The following is a 16,583-nucleotide window of genomic DNA, read 5'->3' as shown; positions in this document are numbered from 1 at the left end:
TATTGATTTATAACATAGGATCTCACTGTGTTCAAACAAACGCTATCACTTCAAAGACCTGTTTATTCATCTTCAAATGGAAAAGGTTATCAAATTTAAAAGGCAGGTATGAAAATAGATAAATTAGGAAGCTCACATCACAAATATCAATACAGCAGTGATATAGTTCAGTGTTACATGTGAACACCTAACAGGAAGCTTTGGGGGCAATCTGGAATTCAGGTTTCTAGGATACATCTAAATAGAAGTGGATGAAATAAGAAAACGGCATGAAGTGAGTGGGTTAGGGATCTCTGTATGGTGGTGTGTGGGCCTTAGCCTTGACAGGTTCCAGTGTAGTTCTCAGACATGAGGTACAAAATATCTGACTAGATACATCTGACCATCCATATATTGGAATTAACTCAAGCCTCATCTTCACCAAGCATGTGAAAGGCAGGAATGGCTGCTTCAAAGAAATGCCAACATCAGTGGCCTGTATTCTTGCACAATATCACACAAATGATTTGCCATACATGGTGAGGCTGGTACACCATACCTGGTACCCATGAGACCAATCCCTGCCTTGTATTCCTCCAATCCAAGACCTATTATCCACCCAATCCCAGCTCTGATAAACCCCAATCCCAGCCTGATTATTCCTCCAATCCAAGACCTTTTATCTACCCAATCCCAGCTCTGATAAACCCCAATCCCAGCCTGATTATTCCTCTAATTCAAGACCTTTTATCTACCCAATCCCAGCCTGATTATTCCTCCAATCCAAGACCTTTTATCTACCCAATCCCAGCCTGATTATTCCTCCAATCCAAGACCTTTTATCTACCCAATCCAAGACCTTTTACCTACCCAATCCCAGTTCTGATAAACCCCAATCCCAGCCTGATTATTCCTCTAATCCAAGACCTTTTATCTACCCAATCCCAGCCTGATTACTCCTCCAATCCAAAACCTATTATCTACCCAATCCCAGCCTGATTATTCCTCCAATCCAAGACCTTTTATCCACCCAATCCCAGCCCTAACAACCTCCCATCCCAGCCCTATTAACACTCCAACAGAGGCTCTTATAATACCAAGTTCCAGCCAAACCACATCTTACAGTCAACATAGTCAAATATCACACTGAGTAAATACAACATTTATCTCATACACGAATATTCTATATAGATGTCATTATCACCAATGAGCATTGTATCTCACTCTTCTTGTGCATATTGTTATACAGTATGTGACACTACTCTACTGCCTATGTGTACACTACAAGTGCATTTTTAATAACACTCTGGCTTTATTAGCGTGCATTTGTTTAATTCTGTTGCCATGACAATCAAAGAAATCAAAAAGTCTGTCAATCTAATCCACTGGTCACCATTACCAGCTCAGGCAACTGAGGATATTTCTGATGTGAATCCCCATTTCTGTATGTTGTATGCCTGACTTAGTTGTCTGAATACCAGAATTGCTTCCAGAATATCACTCTAATCGACACTAGCAAAATGCATTTTTAATGCCTATTTGTATACAGTTTATCACCGAGACAGACACTTGACCAGGGGTTCAAAAATCCCATTGCCCGACGCCCGGGACAAGTCAATTTTCATTTCGGGCAATCAAATAATGGTATCTTACTTGTCCGTGGACTACTAGACAATTTCCACTTATGGTTTCAAACTGCAAATAAACATGGATTACATTTCATATCCACTCATAATGTAGCTGTTACATTTTGCAATAAAGATAATTTAGAGCCATTGTTCTTTGAAATTTATCACTCTTCGATAAATAGTCCAGTAAACATTAACATCAAACACTGTGTCATAAAATCAGGGCAAGCGGAAAGTTAGTCAGGACAAGCTCTTGCTTGAAGTCACTTGCCCTGTGGCAAGTGGCTTTTAATAAAAATTGAACCCCTGTTGACTCAACGTACATGTTTACAAATGTATTACATAGACCAAAAATTCCTCATACGACATGCATCAATTTTCAAATATGGAAATGACATAATTTACTGGCAAAAACTGAACAATCTTGCATGCTTGCTTCTCAAACACAACTTCAACGCCATGAATACTGCATAAAGAAATCTCAACCAAGAAAGATGTACAACAGTCACTGACATGGTGACTATAAAAAGCAATGCCAATGTTTGCCGCCAGAACAACAAAATGGCACATTTTGGCCAACACTAACATATGAAAGCCTCATGTAGCAAAATCACAAACAAATACGGATGTCCAAAGTATTATACAACAAAGATTGTTCCAACATGTCATACTCAACATATCACAATCAACTCTGTAACTTTAACACTAATGTATACACACAAATATGATTTTCAAGCAATTACAATAGTCAATGATCTGTGTTACTGTTAGGTAACAATAATGTGATTAAGAGTAATTTCAGTAATTGTTTGTTGCTTAATGCCACACTCAAAGATTTTCCAGCATTATAACCAGGTCTGTAATGATAATCAGATCTGGACATGCTCAAATCCTATATTCAGCTTGATATTCTTTCTCAGACTGACAGCACCATGTCCCTGCTACAAAGCCATAAATGTCAAACAGTGCATAACATCAGGCTTTTCTCTCGTACCAGTGAATGAGCGAGTATAGTTTTACACTGCTTTTAACAAAATTCTAGCAATATAACAGCGGGGCACACTAGAAATGGACTTCTGACATTGTACCCATGTTGTGGTGTCTGGCTACCCCACTGCTCTTTAAGACGTTTAAGAACACCAAATTTAAATAATAGTTAAACTGTGAGGCATTTTAAATCTAACTGTAAAGGTATCATAGAATCACCTGTTTTTCTCCTTATTATGAATAAAATCTTTTACAAAATAACATATGTTATCTACCATATAAAAACATTCAAAGCTATCCCTCTGCATCCTCCAATTATATACATTCATTAAAATGGACATAAAACATTTTAACATGGTTAAGCCTTACATTCAAATATTATTTGGTATCATGGTGTAAGGCACATGAACTTTCATATGAAGCCTTGAGCAAAATACATTAAAACCACAATATAATTTTAAACTGATGATACTATTGTACACAACTTTGTATTTTTAAGAATGGGAAGCTGAAAGAAAATATATTGTAACTATACATCTATTATAATCTATAGTCAATGTAATAAAGAGTGTGACCTGAGAAAGGTAAGTGTATTGGTGACATGTGACATTGTGACAGATTCTTCTGGCATTGGTCTGACATTGTTTCCTGTACAGGTAACTTCAAAGGAAGAAGACTCCAATCGACCAGTGTCTTTAAATAGCAGTGTCTCTATATATGTTACAGTCAGATTGTGAAATCGGTCATTTCATGAATCGACTTAGAGGGACAGCCATTTTGTGTCATTTTGTGTAACAACAATCAATACACTTCTGAAATTTGACTAAATAAGTTCATCTACAAAAGTAGATCACAATTTCTACATCACTTCTTGTCACTAACAGTTAAAACTATTGTGGCAGTGACTGTTGCCCTTTGGCTTGGCTTTGAAGCAGTTACATGTGTTTGTTTGACACTGGCTGTGTCCGGAGCAGCCACACCTCACAAAAACCCCAGTCCACTACATGTAGATTATATGAAATTTCATGAAGTAAATGACGTATACTGATTGTTGTTACACAAGATAACGTGAAACGTCTGTCACTCATAGTTGTTTAACGAAATGACAGATTTCACAATCTGACAGTAACATATATACTTTGACTCTGCTAGCCATATTGACTTGAATCTTAGACTCGGTTTAATCAGTGTTTCTAGATGGGAGTGTTCTCTAAATACCTCTATTCTGACAGTAGTATTGATTTGAACATCCTACTGAAAATGTATCCATAAAAACACATACTAGGACCAATTTGAATTTCTTTCATTACATAACAACATTTACAGTCTGGACTTAACTTCAGTAAACTCTGTATCATGCAGAATCTTGTTACTCTAAGGGGAAAATGCATAATACATATTTATCCTCAATATCTCCAAGGTATATGTTCCAAACAAATCTCCACTATACCCTGGATGCATCTACAGCTTGGAATGATGAATGTATTACCTCCCTTGCCTGACTTTTTATCCAATCAGGGATGCTGGGAAGTTGAGCGTACCAATGACAACTCACTTTCGCTTCTTGAATTATCTAACCGATTAAACTTGGCAGCAAAACTGATGCAGAGGTACTGTGAAAGAGGTAGAAGTTCTTGTTTTTTAAAGTTTAGGACTTGTCAGGTTGTCTGTGTGATTTCTCTAAAATCTGAGTCACACTGTGAACAAATATTTGCAACTGCAACCACTATCTTTGTTGACATTGGCAAGCTTGTCGGAGAATGTGGTGCCAGCATAGGGAGGTAGATGCATCCAGGGTATAGTGGAGTTTTTTCACAATGTATGCCCTGGAGATATCGAGGATGGAGCAAATTAGCAAACCTAAGAAAATTGTTTATGTTCCTTTGTTCCTCTGTTCCTAGCTACACAGTTCACATTGCTCTATAAGTGTAATACTGACAGAGTTATGTTCAGTCTGCAATGCCACGTTGTATGATCTACCCATCTAACACTGTTGAACAGTTACTCTCTGGGAGTCTTTACCATCCATACATGGTATGACAGAAAGGAAGTCCTTGCCTCACATGGTGCAAATAGTACAATGTCAACATGATCAAGATAGCTTTACAATGGAAGTCCCTCTTCAAATACTGGGGAAGAAATTTGAGTGAAACTTCTATTTCACATTGAAAATAGATTCCCCTTTGTTCATTAGGCATAACCTTAAATATAGCACCAGTTTTGTGCAGTCTTGTACATTATGTGCAAAGTTTGTAATGCACTGCATATTGTGTGCAAAATATGCATCATTTGATGTACAGTATGCTGAAGTCATGTGCAACACTGCACATCCTGTGAAGAAAATGCAGTCATGTACAATATTGCACATTATCTCCAGATAATGCATAAGTTGTGAGCAACATTACACATAATGTACACAAAATGCATCAGTCATGTGCAAATTTGCACACTATTTCCAGACAATAAATCAGACGTGCAATATTGCACACCATTACAGAAAATGCATTAGCCATGTTAACAGTGTGCAGCACTGCATACAATGTACAGAAAATACACTAGCTGTGTGCAGCGTTGCGTGTCATATGACAGAAAATGGGTCAGGCATGTGCAACACTGCATGTAAAACATAACAAAGAATCACATAAAATTAACCCCCAAAATTAAACAAATTAGAATAACATTGATATGGACATATTAAAACTGTGAAAGATAAGACAGAAAACCTCGTGAAACACGAAGTAACCTCCATCAAGCTAATAATCAGTAGCTAATACCATGTGATGTGCATGGCACCTCTGTGTGCCTATGTAAAAATAAGCATCAGTATGCATGAAGCTAGACAATACTATAGCTACTTCAAAACAAACAAGATATACAAAATAACTTATAACAGCCAGACAACACAAAGGCCATGACTCAATCAACATGTACATCATTTTCATGACTAACATAGGTAAATTTACACCAGTGACTACTCAACCGATTGAATATGTACCGAAGACAACAATAACTTAAGTCCTGACCAGTTTGAACCCATGGCCTGTGTCAATCTCCTTGGGAGGAAGCCATCTCATCTGTTTACGACGCAAACAACGTGAAATACTTGTACACATGCAACAAATAGCACCAAAGCTTGGAAGATTGACAGCTTTGATCAAAGGCTTGGTGATCTTGGGGAAATTGGTGTCCCAATATTGAGCAAAGTCTTCAGAGGTAGGTAGATGGAAAGTGAAGTCTGTCCAGTTTCTGGACAGGACATAGATGGCATGGGTCGACCTGGCCTTGTCTGTCCAGCTGGGGTCAACGTCCTTGCCCACATTGTAGTTGACCCAGTCCTCTGTGAAACTCCCCACCCCTCCCAGTCCGCCACACTCAAGGTCAGAGGGTTTTGAATACTTGCAGGTCTGGATGGCGACAAATTCATCGACACAGTTACGTACGTTGCGTGTCCAGGTGGTGTAGTGGCCAGCATCCAGGACGATAATGAGGCGGGAACCACTGCCGTCATTCTTTGCTGACCACCACTCCAGCAAGGTCTCGGGCTTCAGGTTCTTGTTGTCTGAAACAATCATCCAGCAGCATTTACATCAAGAACACTAGTAACATATGTCATATTTGGGATTTCACTTTCTTAGTAAAGTACAAATTCTAGTACTTTTTTCGGTTGAGTCCCATCCGGGATTCGAACCCGCACCCTCAGAGTCAGGCACCTAATCGCCAGCACACAAAGTCAGCCGCCTAGCCCGCTCAGCCACCGCGACCAAAGGTGGAAGTCGCGGTGGCTGAGCGGGCTACGCGGCTGACTTTATGTGCTGGCGATTAGGTGCCTGACTCTGAGGGTGCGGGTTCGAATCCCGGATGGGACTCAACCGAAAAAAGTACTAGAATTTGTACTTTACTAAGAAAGTGAAATCCCAAATATGACATATGTTGCATTTGACCACTTTCTAAATGGCATCGTGTAATCAAGAACACTAGTAAACATAGTATACATGCTAAATGTAATATAATACCATTGAATCTTTCATGATGATTAACCAATGTGACATATTTTCTGCATCAAACTGCATTACTCAAAAGAAGTCGACATCATTAAAACGCTTGTAAAAGTTAGCCTCCAGTTGGAGTGGGTAGTCAGGCTTGCTGACTTGAATGATGCATATAATTGTAACCAAATTACCAAGAGGATTCTCATGATGTCACTCACAGGATTGTCTGGTCAAAATAATGTATCTCTAGCAAATTAAACTTCTCATAAGAGTACTAAGACACAGCTTATGTGATCAGGTTTCTGGGGTGACTGACTTGGTTGATGCATGTCAATGTTATGATTGTATCTGAATTATGTAGATCAATGCTCATGATATCAGTCACTGGATTGTCTACTTCAGACATGATTACTTACAGAATGTTTCTCCAGCAACCTAAACATTTTGTAAGATGCAACTTATGTGATCACTGGATTGTCTGGTCCAGACATGAATATATTAGGGACAACTGTTACATAGTACTCTATTGCTAAGTATGGTGTCAAACATGTTAAACAACAAAACCAAAATACACATACTCAAATCAATATGACCAACACTGAAACCTCACCTGACAGCGCCAGATCTCCATTCTCATATACCTCACCACTGTAGTACAGCATGTAAGTATCAAAGCGTGGTCCATCTGCTGTCCGACGCTCGAAGAAGGCATTCACCTTGCTCTTCAGGTAGTCATCGCTCAGTCCACTAGTGGAGTAGTCACAGCCGTAGTTGTCAATCATGTGGAAACCAAACAGCTTGTGGATGTGGTTGAGTGTGTTGGTAGCACGATTTGTCATGTCTTGGAGGGACGCCGAAGAGAGGAGCTTGGCAGGGCCATTTGGTCTGGTGATATTGACAAACATGCATGTGTAAGCATGGTAAGCCAGTGAGTATGGTTTTACACCACTTTTAGCCATATCCTAGCAATACCTCAGCAGGGACACCAGAAATGAGCTTCACACATTGAACAACTGTGCAGAGTCGCACCTGGATCATCAGCATGACAATTGAACACTAAAACCACTAGGCTTGCCCACAACCCCATGAACATGATGAATGTGTGAATTTCATGAATATAAGATCAATTTAGCCACCTAAGTAACGCTTAGAACACAGAAAAAATTATTTCATAATATTCAGATATTTTCAAACTTCATTTGGCTTGACCAGTAATTAAATCTATTTGTCAAGCTTGTGTCATGATTTAACAAGTCATGACCATTTGGTGAAAGTTTCATTCCACGATTTACTATGTCAACTCAGCTTGTGCATCTAGAACATTTTAAAGAAATATTTAAAGTTATTTACGGCTGACAAGCAAACAAATACACAAATGAAAGGCATATGTTGGCATACATTAGTCTTATAACAGAGTTATGACACCTGACTGCTTGACCACCTGGGATGGGTTATTTTCAACACAGACTGCCAGATTCTCAAATTCGCCTGCCTGACGGTCAGGTTAAAATTTAGACATGTAAATAAAAGTATCCATAATATTTCAGGGTAATATATCATTATTCATTCACTCATAAAAATAAATGATGAATTCTAACTGGGTGTCGCTTGTAAAGCCTAAACTATTGCAAACAGATATGTTCTGGTCAGGACTGACAAGTTTTACATCTAACTAGCCCTGTAGTCTATCTGAAATTTTGGGGAGTTTCATACCCTGCTAATGAACCAAATAAATTGTAATGAAGGTAACCCCCTCCAAAAATCAGCATGGTTGAAGTCACGATAACAAGAAACATTAACTGATTAAACATTGTACTTTGCAGGTTGCTGCAATGAATATGCTTGGAGTTTGAGACCAATAGAATATATTTCACGTACATTGGGTACCTGTGAAACAGGCCATTTCTTTCCACAGAGAAGTTTTGGTATAGGATATTCTTACCCACAGAAAGTCTGGGCTACACTAAAGTTTCTCCCCTTTGGCCAAAGTTCCTCCCTCCCCCACTCCTCCACCCTGTTGAATCTAGGATAGTTTGTTCTGTTTTCTAAAAACGACAGAGATTCTGGCCTAGTTCGGTCACTTCTTCTCTACCCTTGCTGTTATATCAAAAGGGGGAGATTCTGGCCTAGCTAAGCTATTTCTTCTGCACACTTGTTCTTATATCAAAAAGGAAGGAGATTCTGGCCCACCTAGGCCACTTCTTCCCCACCATTGTTGTTAACAAGCAATTACAAACATCAAACCTACAATACTTGTGACTAAAATTTTGGTACACATTTTGGCCAAATAGTCCATTATTGCCTCTGACTTGTGTGTTGTGATTGAATGCATACGTGTTTGAAAGGCATACATCATTGCATTAGGTCTTCATTTATCCAAACCATGTCACAAAAGGATGTAAACATGGAACAGCACATTTGATGGGTAAATAAGATGTAATATCACAGGTTGTAGGCTCTCTTATCATGCTGTGTATTATCTACTATTTGTTGTATTCATGCATTAATGTAATGGAACATTATTCAAATAATGCTGAAATCACTTTATCACTTTGTCTATTGATCGAAATATGTCTCAGGTAATGAGGTATCCATAGGCATGAATATCCCTTATCAAACTTTGTCTTTTGAATTTAGAATAAGTAACTTATTCTGGGGAAGCCTGGGGGGTGGAAGTTTGGCTAGGAATTCCCGTATTTAGGCCCACGCAAAATTTAGCCCATGGGTTAGAATGAACTGCTGAATGTGGATGGAAAACGTGATAAAAATTTTGAAGTCCGCATTTTGCATTAACTAGACTGTCAACTTTATCATTCTTATATTTTCAGATCTTAACTTTGTATTTTGAAATTACTGACACTTTCCTGATTAAAGATATTAAAAACTCCAGATTCATTTTATCATCAAAAGATTGTGCATTTTCGAGAATAAGCCCTAAGCATAAATATGGTTAACATGTTTAAAGTATTTCATCACTAGAACAGTGCTTTTCCCATTTTTACCCAGGGTATAAATATGGAATTCCCGGTAAAGAATACAAATATCTATTCATGAATGCTTTGTGAATTTAATATGTATTTTGTTCAGGTTGACAGATTTCAATGATACTTCTGGAAGCCAAAACCAAAATACTACACGCTGCTTTAATAGAGTTACAGCATAATGTCACCCTCATACACCATATTCATGATATATCGCTAGCATAAATTTCATTTTGCGTGGCACACTTTGATATATGTATCGGATGTGTTTCAAATAAAAAATGCTCTTTCAAAAATATTCAAAAACATTCTATCTTAGAGACCACAAATTATGCATTGAATTCATGGTGGGACATGGTTTGATTAACCAATATGCAAGCAAATATGCTGGCCAAATTGTCAAAAAGCTATTGTACTCAACCTGGCCTCAACATGCTCAAGGCTTCTGTTTTGTTACTTGAAACAAACTAAGCATACTGACAGATATTTTGTGATTGACAATAACAATGATACTTAGATTAAATGGGATGCTTTGTCATGTTTTTATCAACCTTGCTGTGCTTGTGCTTCAGTAGGCATGTCAAGGTGATTGAATTAAGACGTGTCAAGGGCAGAGTAAAATCATACCACTGCACACACAAATGACGAAACGCTGTCAGGTACAATTACCTGAAAATAAAAGAACTCCTACCTGATGTTTGTAACAGGTGCAATTACGCCAAATCCTGTGCAGGTCCCTCCAAGGAAGTCCCCGAGTTCCGAGAACAGACTCAGTGACATGGCTTCAATGGGCAATACAATCCAAGCCAAGCTCAGGCTGTACCCAGTCCGCGTCTCCCATCCAATACCCGTCAGAATAATCGTTGTGGTTAATGAAAGGCATATTAGTCTGTGAGAGATCAGACCAAAATGGCGGATACCCTTGGACGCCATTATTCTGTTGTAACTTTGTTGTTCATCCGCTAGGCTTATATATGTCAGGTTACATTCTGTTATCTTGCCCATCAGTTTCCAGCAAGATATGAAATAAATAACATGAAACAAAATCCATATGAAGGCAAATACTGCAAACACTGGTACAACCACAAACCATTCTTTATGGCTGAAGCTCTGTATCCCAATCAAGGCAGCCAGAACCAGATCGAGCACAAACACAAACAAAACAATCAAATAACGAAGCAACTTAGACAGGTTAAAAAATGGTTTCCATCGCTCAATGGTGGTCAAGGCTGAGAAATAGAAGTCGATAATTGGCTGGAATGCATGACGTCCGACGAAATATATCAGAGCATATTTGTTTGGGGACATGTGGAATCCAGGAAAGAAGACAAAGACTCCAACACAGAGAAGACTCATGAAGCTGATGAGTCCAAGGAAAGATTTCATCCGTAATGCGATGAGGTGCACGGTGAAGGCAACAATCAGCATGGACATTGGAAGCCCCTTAGATGTGTCCATTGCAAAGGTGGCAATGACAAGTCCCAGAGATTCAAGACCTTCCGACTGAGTCAGTATACACGCGTCCAACTTCACAAAATGCATGATCCTCCCAAATATATTCCAGAACCACATAGACACCATACTGGTGAGGAACAGCATCTCCATGACTTCATGCAACACATCATCGTAATCATTCTCAGAGAAGGCGATGATCCCGACAAGACATCCAGTCCAGATGTGGAAAAGGGCGTTTCCGACACTTTGCATGCTGAAGTAGTACCGAAGGGCACATGATATTCCGAACACAAAGAGTCCAAACAGTGAGATGATGGCGATGACGGTGTTCTTGGTGTGATACCACTGTATGTACAGCCCCAGCCCAAGGGCCACCAGGAGAATGATCTCAGGAATGTAGCCCACATACTGTATCGTGAACTGGAGCTTGAAATCTTTGACGTTCTGCATGACCCGATGGAAGAGGTGGACTAAATAGTACCTCGCTGCTCGCACCCCTCTCAACATCAGTACTCAGCAGGCCATGGCGAACCTGGAATGTTCACTGCAACCCGTCACCTTCAGTAAACCTTGACCCGACCTTCAATGAGTCCTTGAACTGACCTTCAATCAATGAGACCTTGACCTGACCTTCAATCAATGAGACCTTGACCTGACCTTCAGTGAGACCTTGATGTGACCTTCAGTGAGATCTTGATACTATGCATGTCCTAAGTCCTGTACCTGAAAAAGCCATGAATGAATGACATTTTAAGCAATATTTTTACCATATTTATCACATTCTGCATTTGCAATATAATATTCCTTGATTTCAACTTTTATTTTCTAAGTATTGTGTTTTGATACAGATTCTTGCACCTATTACAGTCTGGGATGTTGGTTTCCATGTTGTAAATTGTGTGAGAAGGTGCAACCACCCAGAGCTTCATCATCATGATCATATGTCTAACATGCTCAACAGTCAGTCATTCCAAAACAGTGCATACAAACCAATCTGATTTACTGCAAAAGCTGTCCTACTGTAAAAGGTGTGCTGCTTTTCAAAGTGATGGAAAACATGTGCATGTTAGTTCCAAACTACTATCATGATTATCACCCCTTGTTTGTATTGAATAATTGATCTTCGTCCCTCCCCACCTTGTTTTGGGTATTCTCTATCACTACATTACGATGTTTTTTCAGCATATCACTGGCCCCCTGTTGTTTTTCGGTATCACTGTATTCGTTACCATATCATTACCATGTTATTTTAGTGCATCACTGGCCTCCTCATATTGTTTTTGTGCTACTGGCCTCTTCTTGTTTGTGTTGTATTCCATCAAGTCAATTACTATGTTAAGTTAGTGCATTACTGGCCTCCTGTTTGTATTATATATTCAGCCTTCAACATAGTTATTTTCACATTAATCATGTTTCTTTGTAGTGTCTCTTGTATGTATATATACCTTCTTGATAATGCCTACTATTCATCATGTTCATGTGATGAAGGAGCTGACATGTTGTGGTATTCACAATAAAGAAGTTGACATCCATAAATCTTGCTTTTCTTACAATTATCACCTTATCACAATGAATTAGGTTAAAACCAGAAAATAGTATACATTTCAAATAATGCTTAATAAACTTGTGCATGTTTATGGTTTGCTACCATAACTATATTTAGGAAACAAATGCTGAAAACTCTCAGGAGATGTTGACAGGATCTTAAGCCCATCTACTGAGCCCAGCAAACCTGATGCTAGCCAGATGTCACTGGGTATTGTTTCACATGGGTATCTTACAACAGAAATTATAGCGTACTGGTGTGTGTTTGCAAACTTTGTAGCCCTGAATTCTATATTTTCTAAAGGTAGCCTATGTTTTATTTGATCACAATGGTGCAACATCAACATAATTAATTCACCGAGTTTTATGTATGTCGAATTCTGCAAAAACTTTAATCTGCATCATGTGTCAGTGGTTTCTTTTTGGCAAAATGTCACCATACCCTTTCGATGTAACTCATTATGAACAAAAATGTTTCTCGAAATTCAGATGTCATTGGTTTGATTAATTCTATACAACCCAAAAATAGCTGTAAATAGATCAAGTACACATGAATTACAATCAACAAAAATGGAAAGAGTTCTGCCCTCACCCTCCTCTTTTCACACAGTTTCTTACTCTTACTTGCCTCACCTCAGCTCGTTCAGGAAGAAGTAAGGCATGAAACTGAAAATATTGAAAATCAACAGCAAAGATGCACAATATTTGGAATTTCCAACTGATTCATGCACCCACTGAAAAAGTCTGCAAGGTTTGTGACAAAACAAATCAATAAATATGACATGCAACGATGTGAAACAGAAAGGCGTGTCCCCTATCATGTTGTTATAAAAAAATCTTTTCCGTAATACACAGGCTAAAGGTTTAAGTTTCGGAAACCAGAACGCTGCAGAATCCTCATCTCGAATAAATAGTCATTACCTGCATTCTGCCACGCGTTTCTAATGTGACTTCCGTACCTACAACAAACAAACATATTAATGGCTGCCGGGGGAATCCTCACGTTCGCTGGGATTCCCCAACTTCCGGTATAATAAATCCGGACAGAACACAGATCAGTGCTAGTAACCAGGTTAATCCAACTTTAGAAACCTCTGACGGACAACCACCAAAACGAATAAGACTGCCTTTTTAACGTCTTCAGTTCACGTGCTCCTCCCCCTTCCTCCCTCCTCTCCCCCCCCCCCAAAAAAAAAAAAGAAAAAAGAAAAAATCATCATCACCCCCTATATAGCCATAAATGATGAAGGTTCCTTATGCTATCACAGACAACACAATGTATGCCGCCACTCTTATCGGCTTTTGCATAATTCGTACCTCACTGAGGGAATTGTCGATTACATATAATCACTATCAGCTATTCAATACAGAAGGTGACCGAGACGTTGGTAGTTGAGTTATATGTGCTAGAAATAAGATTCGAGCGGAAAACCTTGCAATCGTATCATTATACGTATGGATAATACCAAGTCAACTGTCGTTCGTTTCCCGATGACTAAGCTGTTCATGAACCGGAGAGTTAATGAATTGAAAAAAGTGGAATTGGCGCACACGAATCACTATCTTCGTCAGCTGATGTAAGTAATCAGTTGAAGGCCAGTCCCACAATATTGACACACCTCGGACCGACGAACACTACCAAGCCGACTGTCGTCAAATGCATTGTCCAAACAGTTGTCATGAAGTCACTATAGTTGTGATCAGCAGAGCGTGTTTTAAAAGAAGTTAATCTTCTGCTTGCCCCGATCTATATATTTATTTTCCAAACCACGTATTTTAGTATACTGAACGAAACAAATAAACCCAGCTAACACAAAAATGTTTTAAAAACATCCCAAAAACATTTCATGAAATGTAGCAGAAACATTTTTTAAAATGTTTTATTCACGTGATTTTGTATGGTTCCAGAAATGTTTTAGAAACATTTTCAAAAACGTTTAACCACATGGTTTTTAAAACGTTTTTCCGAAATGTTTTTGAAATGTTTAAAAAAAATGTTTTATTCACGTGATTCTGTATGGTTCCAGAAATGTCTCAGAAACATTTTATAAAACGTTTATATATAAGGTTTTCAAAACGTTTTCCTGACATGTTTTTGAAATGTTCATAGAAAATGTTTTATTCATGTGATTTTGTATGGTTCAAGAAATGTTTTCAGAAACATTTCTAAAATGTTTAACCGCAGGTTTATTAAAACGTTTTCACTATGCACTGTCATGAGAAAGTTAAAAAACCCAAACTTTTGAACTTCTGTTCCAGTTAGCATGGTTACAATCCAGTCCAGTCCAGTCCAGTAGAGTTGACCTGCAGGCATGGGCATGAATGGCTTACACCCATGTGATTATGAGATCTGATAACAGTCCCAGCTTGCTATATGAAACTTGCATTACTGAACTGCATTTCATTTCCTTCTACATTAAGCTGCCCCCAATTTCTCGAAAGAAAGTTAAGTCTCAGTTTTGACTTAAGTTCGATTTTTTCAAATTGTCAAACTCAGTTTGAAGTTTGAGTAAAAACTTAAGTTTGTTTCGAGAAATCGGGGCCGGATCTATCAAATATACATGACAATAAGCTATGAGTCATGAACTTAATGACTTCACAATGCTATGACTTCGCAGCACTACAAGTCTTATGTTAGTACAGTGTTGAGAGAAGTACATTTTTCATTGGAAACTATGGAAAAATGATTATTGATGAGAAATACAATCTCGCCATCGTGTCTTGCCAAGACTCGGATATTTGTAACTTTATCAACTCAAGTTGATATTGATATTACTGATAGCAGGAGACACTTGTGTGAGAATACACAAACACACACAGTCATACACCAGAGTAATAAATATAAACATGGTAACACCACTTCACCACTTCAGACCATGAGTGCTCCTCCATACTCATCCACGGTGCGATGAAAAACGCGAGGAAAGGTGGAAAAGAACACGTGGACGCGTGTGGTTTCATATGTCTCCTTATTTGTTTCCCTCAGTATATCACTTATAGTAGTATCAGGTTAGGGTTTTAAAATGCGTTGCCTTGTACGAGCTTCAACTGCTCTGTATCGCTGGGAACTTAGACACACCAGTTGTCGTCTCATTGCTCCACACTTTCTGACCATACCTTTCTGCAATGCAACAGTCCAAACCGACGACTAGATTGCGACAGGTTCTGAACATCCCAACTCACTGGCGCTCACTGAAAACCAAACCCATGTTTCTGAATTGTTCCCGACTCTTTAAGGAACTCTTTTGTTTGTGCCTCAAGCTCGCGGTACTTGTCTGGTGACTTGACTTTGCGTGTGTTTGTAATGGTATAAACTGGAGTTTACTGTTGTGATTACCGGTTGAGGACAACTTAATATTTTGCATACTGTCAAGACAATCCATGGAGAAATATGCCCTAATAACTACGCTTGAGAACACACACATACTATTTAAGACTAAGGGAGACTGATTCAAGTTGTAAATAATAGTTTAGGAGATCTGCTCCGAACAAGGTGAAATCCTCATAGTCGCAGCCTATGCCATGTTTCCATGGAAACCGCGTAAAATATAATTAATAAACTTCATATCTGAGTCTAACCCCCCAAAGGCACACCATTCTTGGCATGTGGACCAACTTTGATTAAGTTATCACGAATAGGTCGTGAGATATGCTTCGGACAAAGTATTGCGGACGCATGAACGGACGGAACTTGTTTCTGTGTGTGTGTGTGTGTGTGTGTGTGTGTGTGTGTGTGTGTGTGTGTGTGTGTGTGTGTGTGTGTGTGTGTGTGTTTCGATAATGCGCCATGTGCCCCACGGCCCTGCTGTGACTTCCAATGGACTGTCGTTCACCCATTTGTACTGCAAAATAATTTCGGAAATTAAATGTGTCCATACAAAAGAATCACAATGAAGGTATACGATCCTGTGTAAAGCTTCAATAACACTTCGCCAGTCGACATTAATGTCATATATCTACCTCTTGACCGCCACAGCGTTCATATTATAGGTATATGCCCCGAAACTGATACAGATCTT

At 38.8% G+C, this 16,583-nt stretch overlaps 1 protein-coding gene across 1 annotated transcript; it reads right to left on the bottom strand.

The window, feature by feature from the left end:
- Positions 1–43: 43 nt before the first annotated feature.
- On the bottom strand, positions 44–13,618 carry LOC137295612 (transmembrane protein 168-like). Its single transcript, XM_067827052.1, has 4 exons — positions 13,486–13,618; positions 10,256–11,742; positions 7,194–7,468; positions 44–6,153 (listed from the first exon to the last, which is right to left on the bottom strand). Exons 2-4 carry the CDS (start codon positions 11,524–11,526, stop codon positions 5,606–5,608), a joined length of 2,094 nt encoding a protein of 697 aa, XP_067683153.1. The 5' UTR covers positions 11,527–11,742; positions 13,486–13,618; the 3' UTR covers positions 44–5,605.
- Between the last annotated feature and the right edge of the window lie 2,965 nt (positions 13,619–16,583).

The sequence above is a fragment of the Haliotis asinina genome, chromosome 9 (genome assembly GCF_037392515.1).
Source record: "Haliotis asinina isolate JCU_RB_2024 chromosome 9, JCU_Hal_asi_v2, whole genome shotgun sequence".
Lineage (NCBI taxonomy): Eukaryota > Metazoa > Mollusca > Gastropoda > Lepetellida > Haliotidae > Haliotis > Haliotis asinina.
The sequence above is the reverse complement of the archived record's forward strand: the minus strand, read 5'-3'. Positions and strand labels throughout refer to the sequence as shown.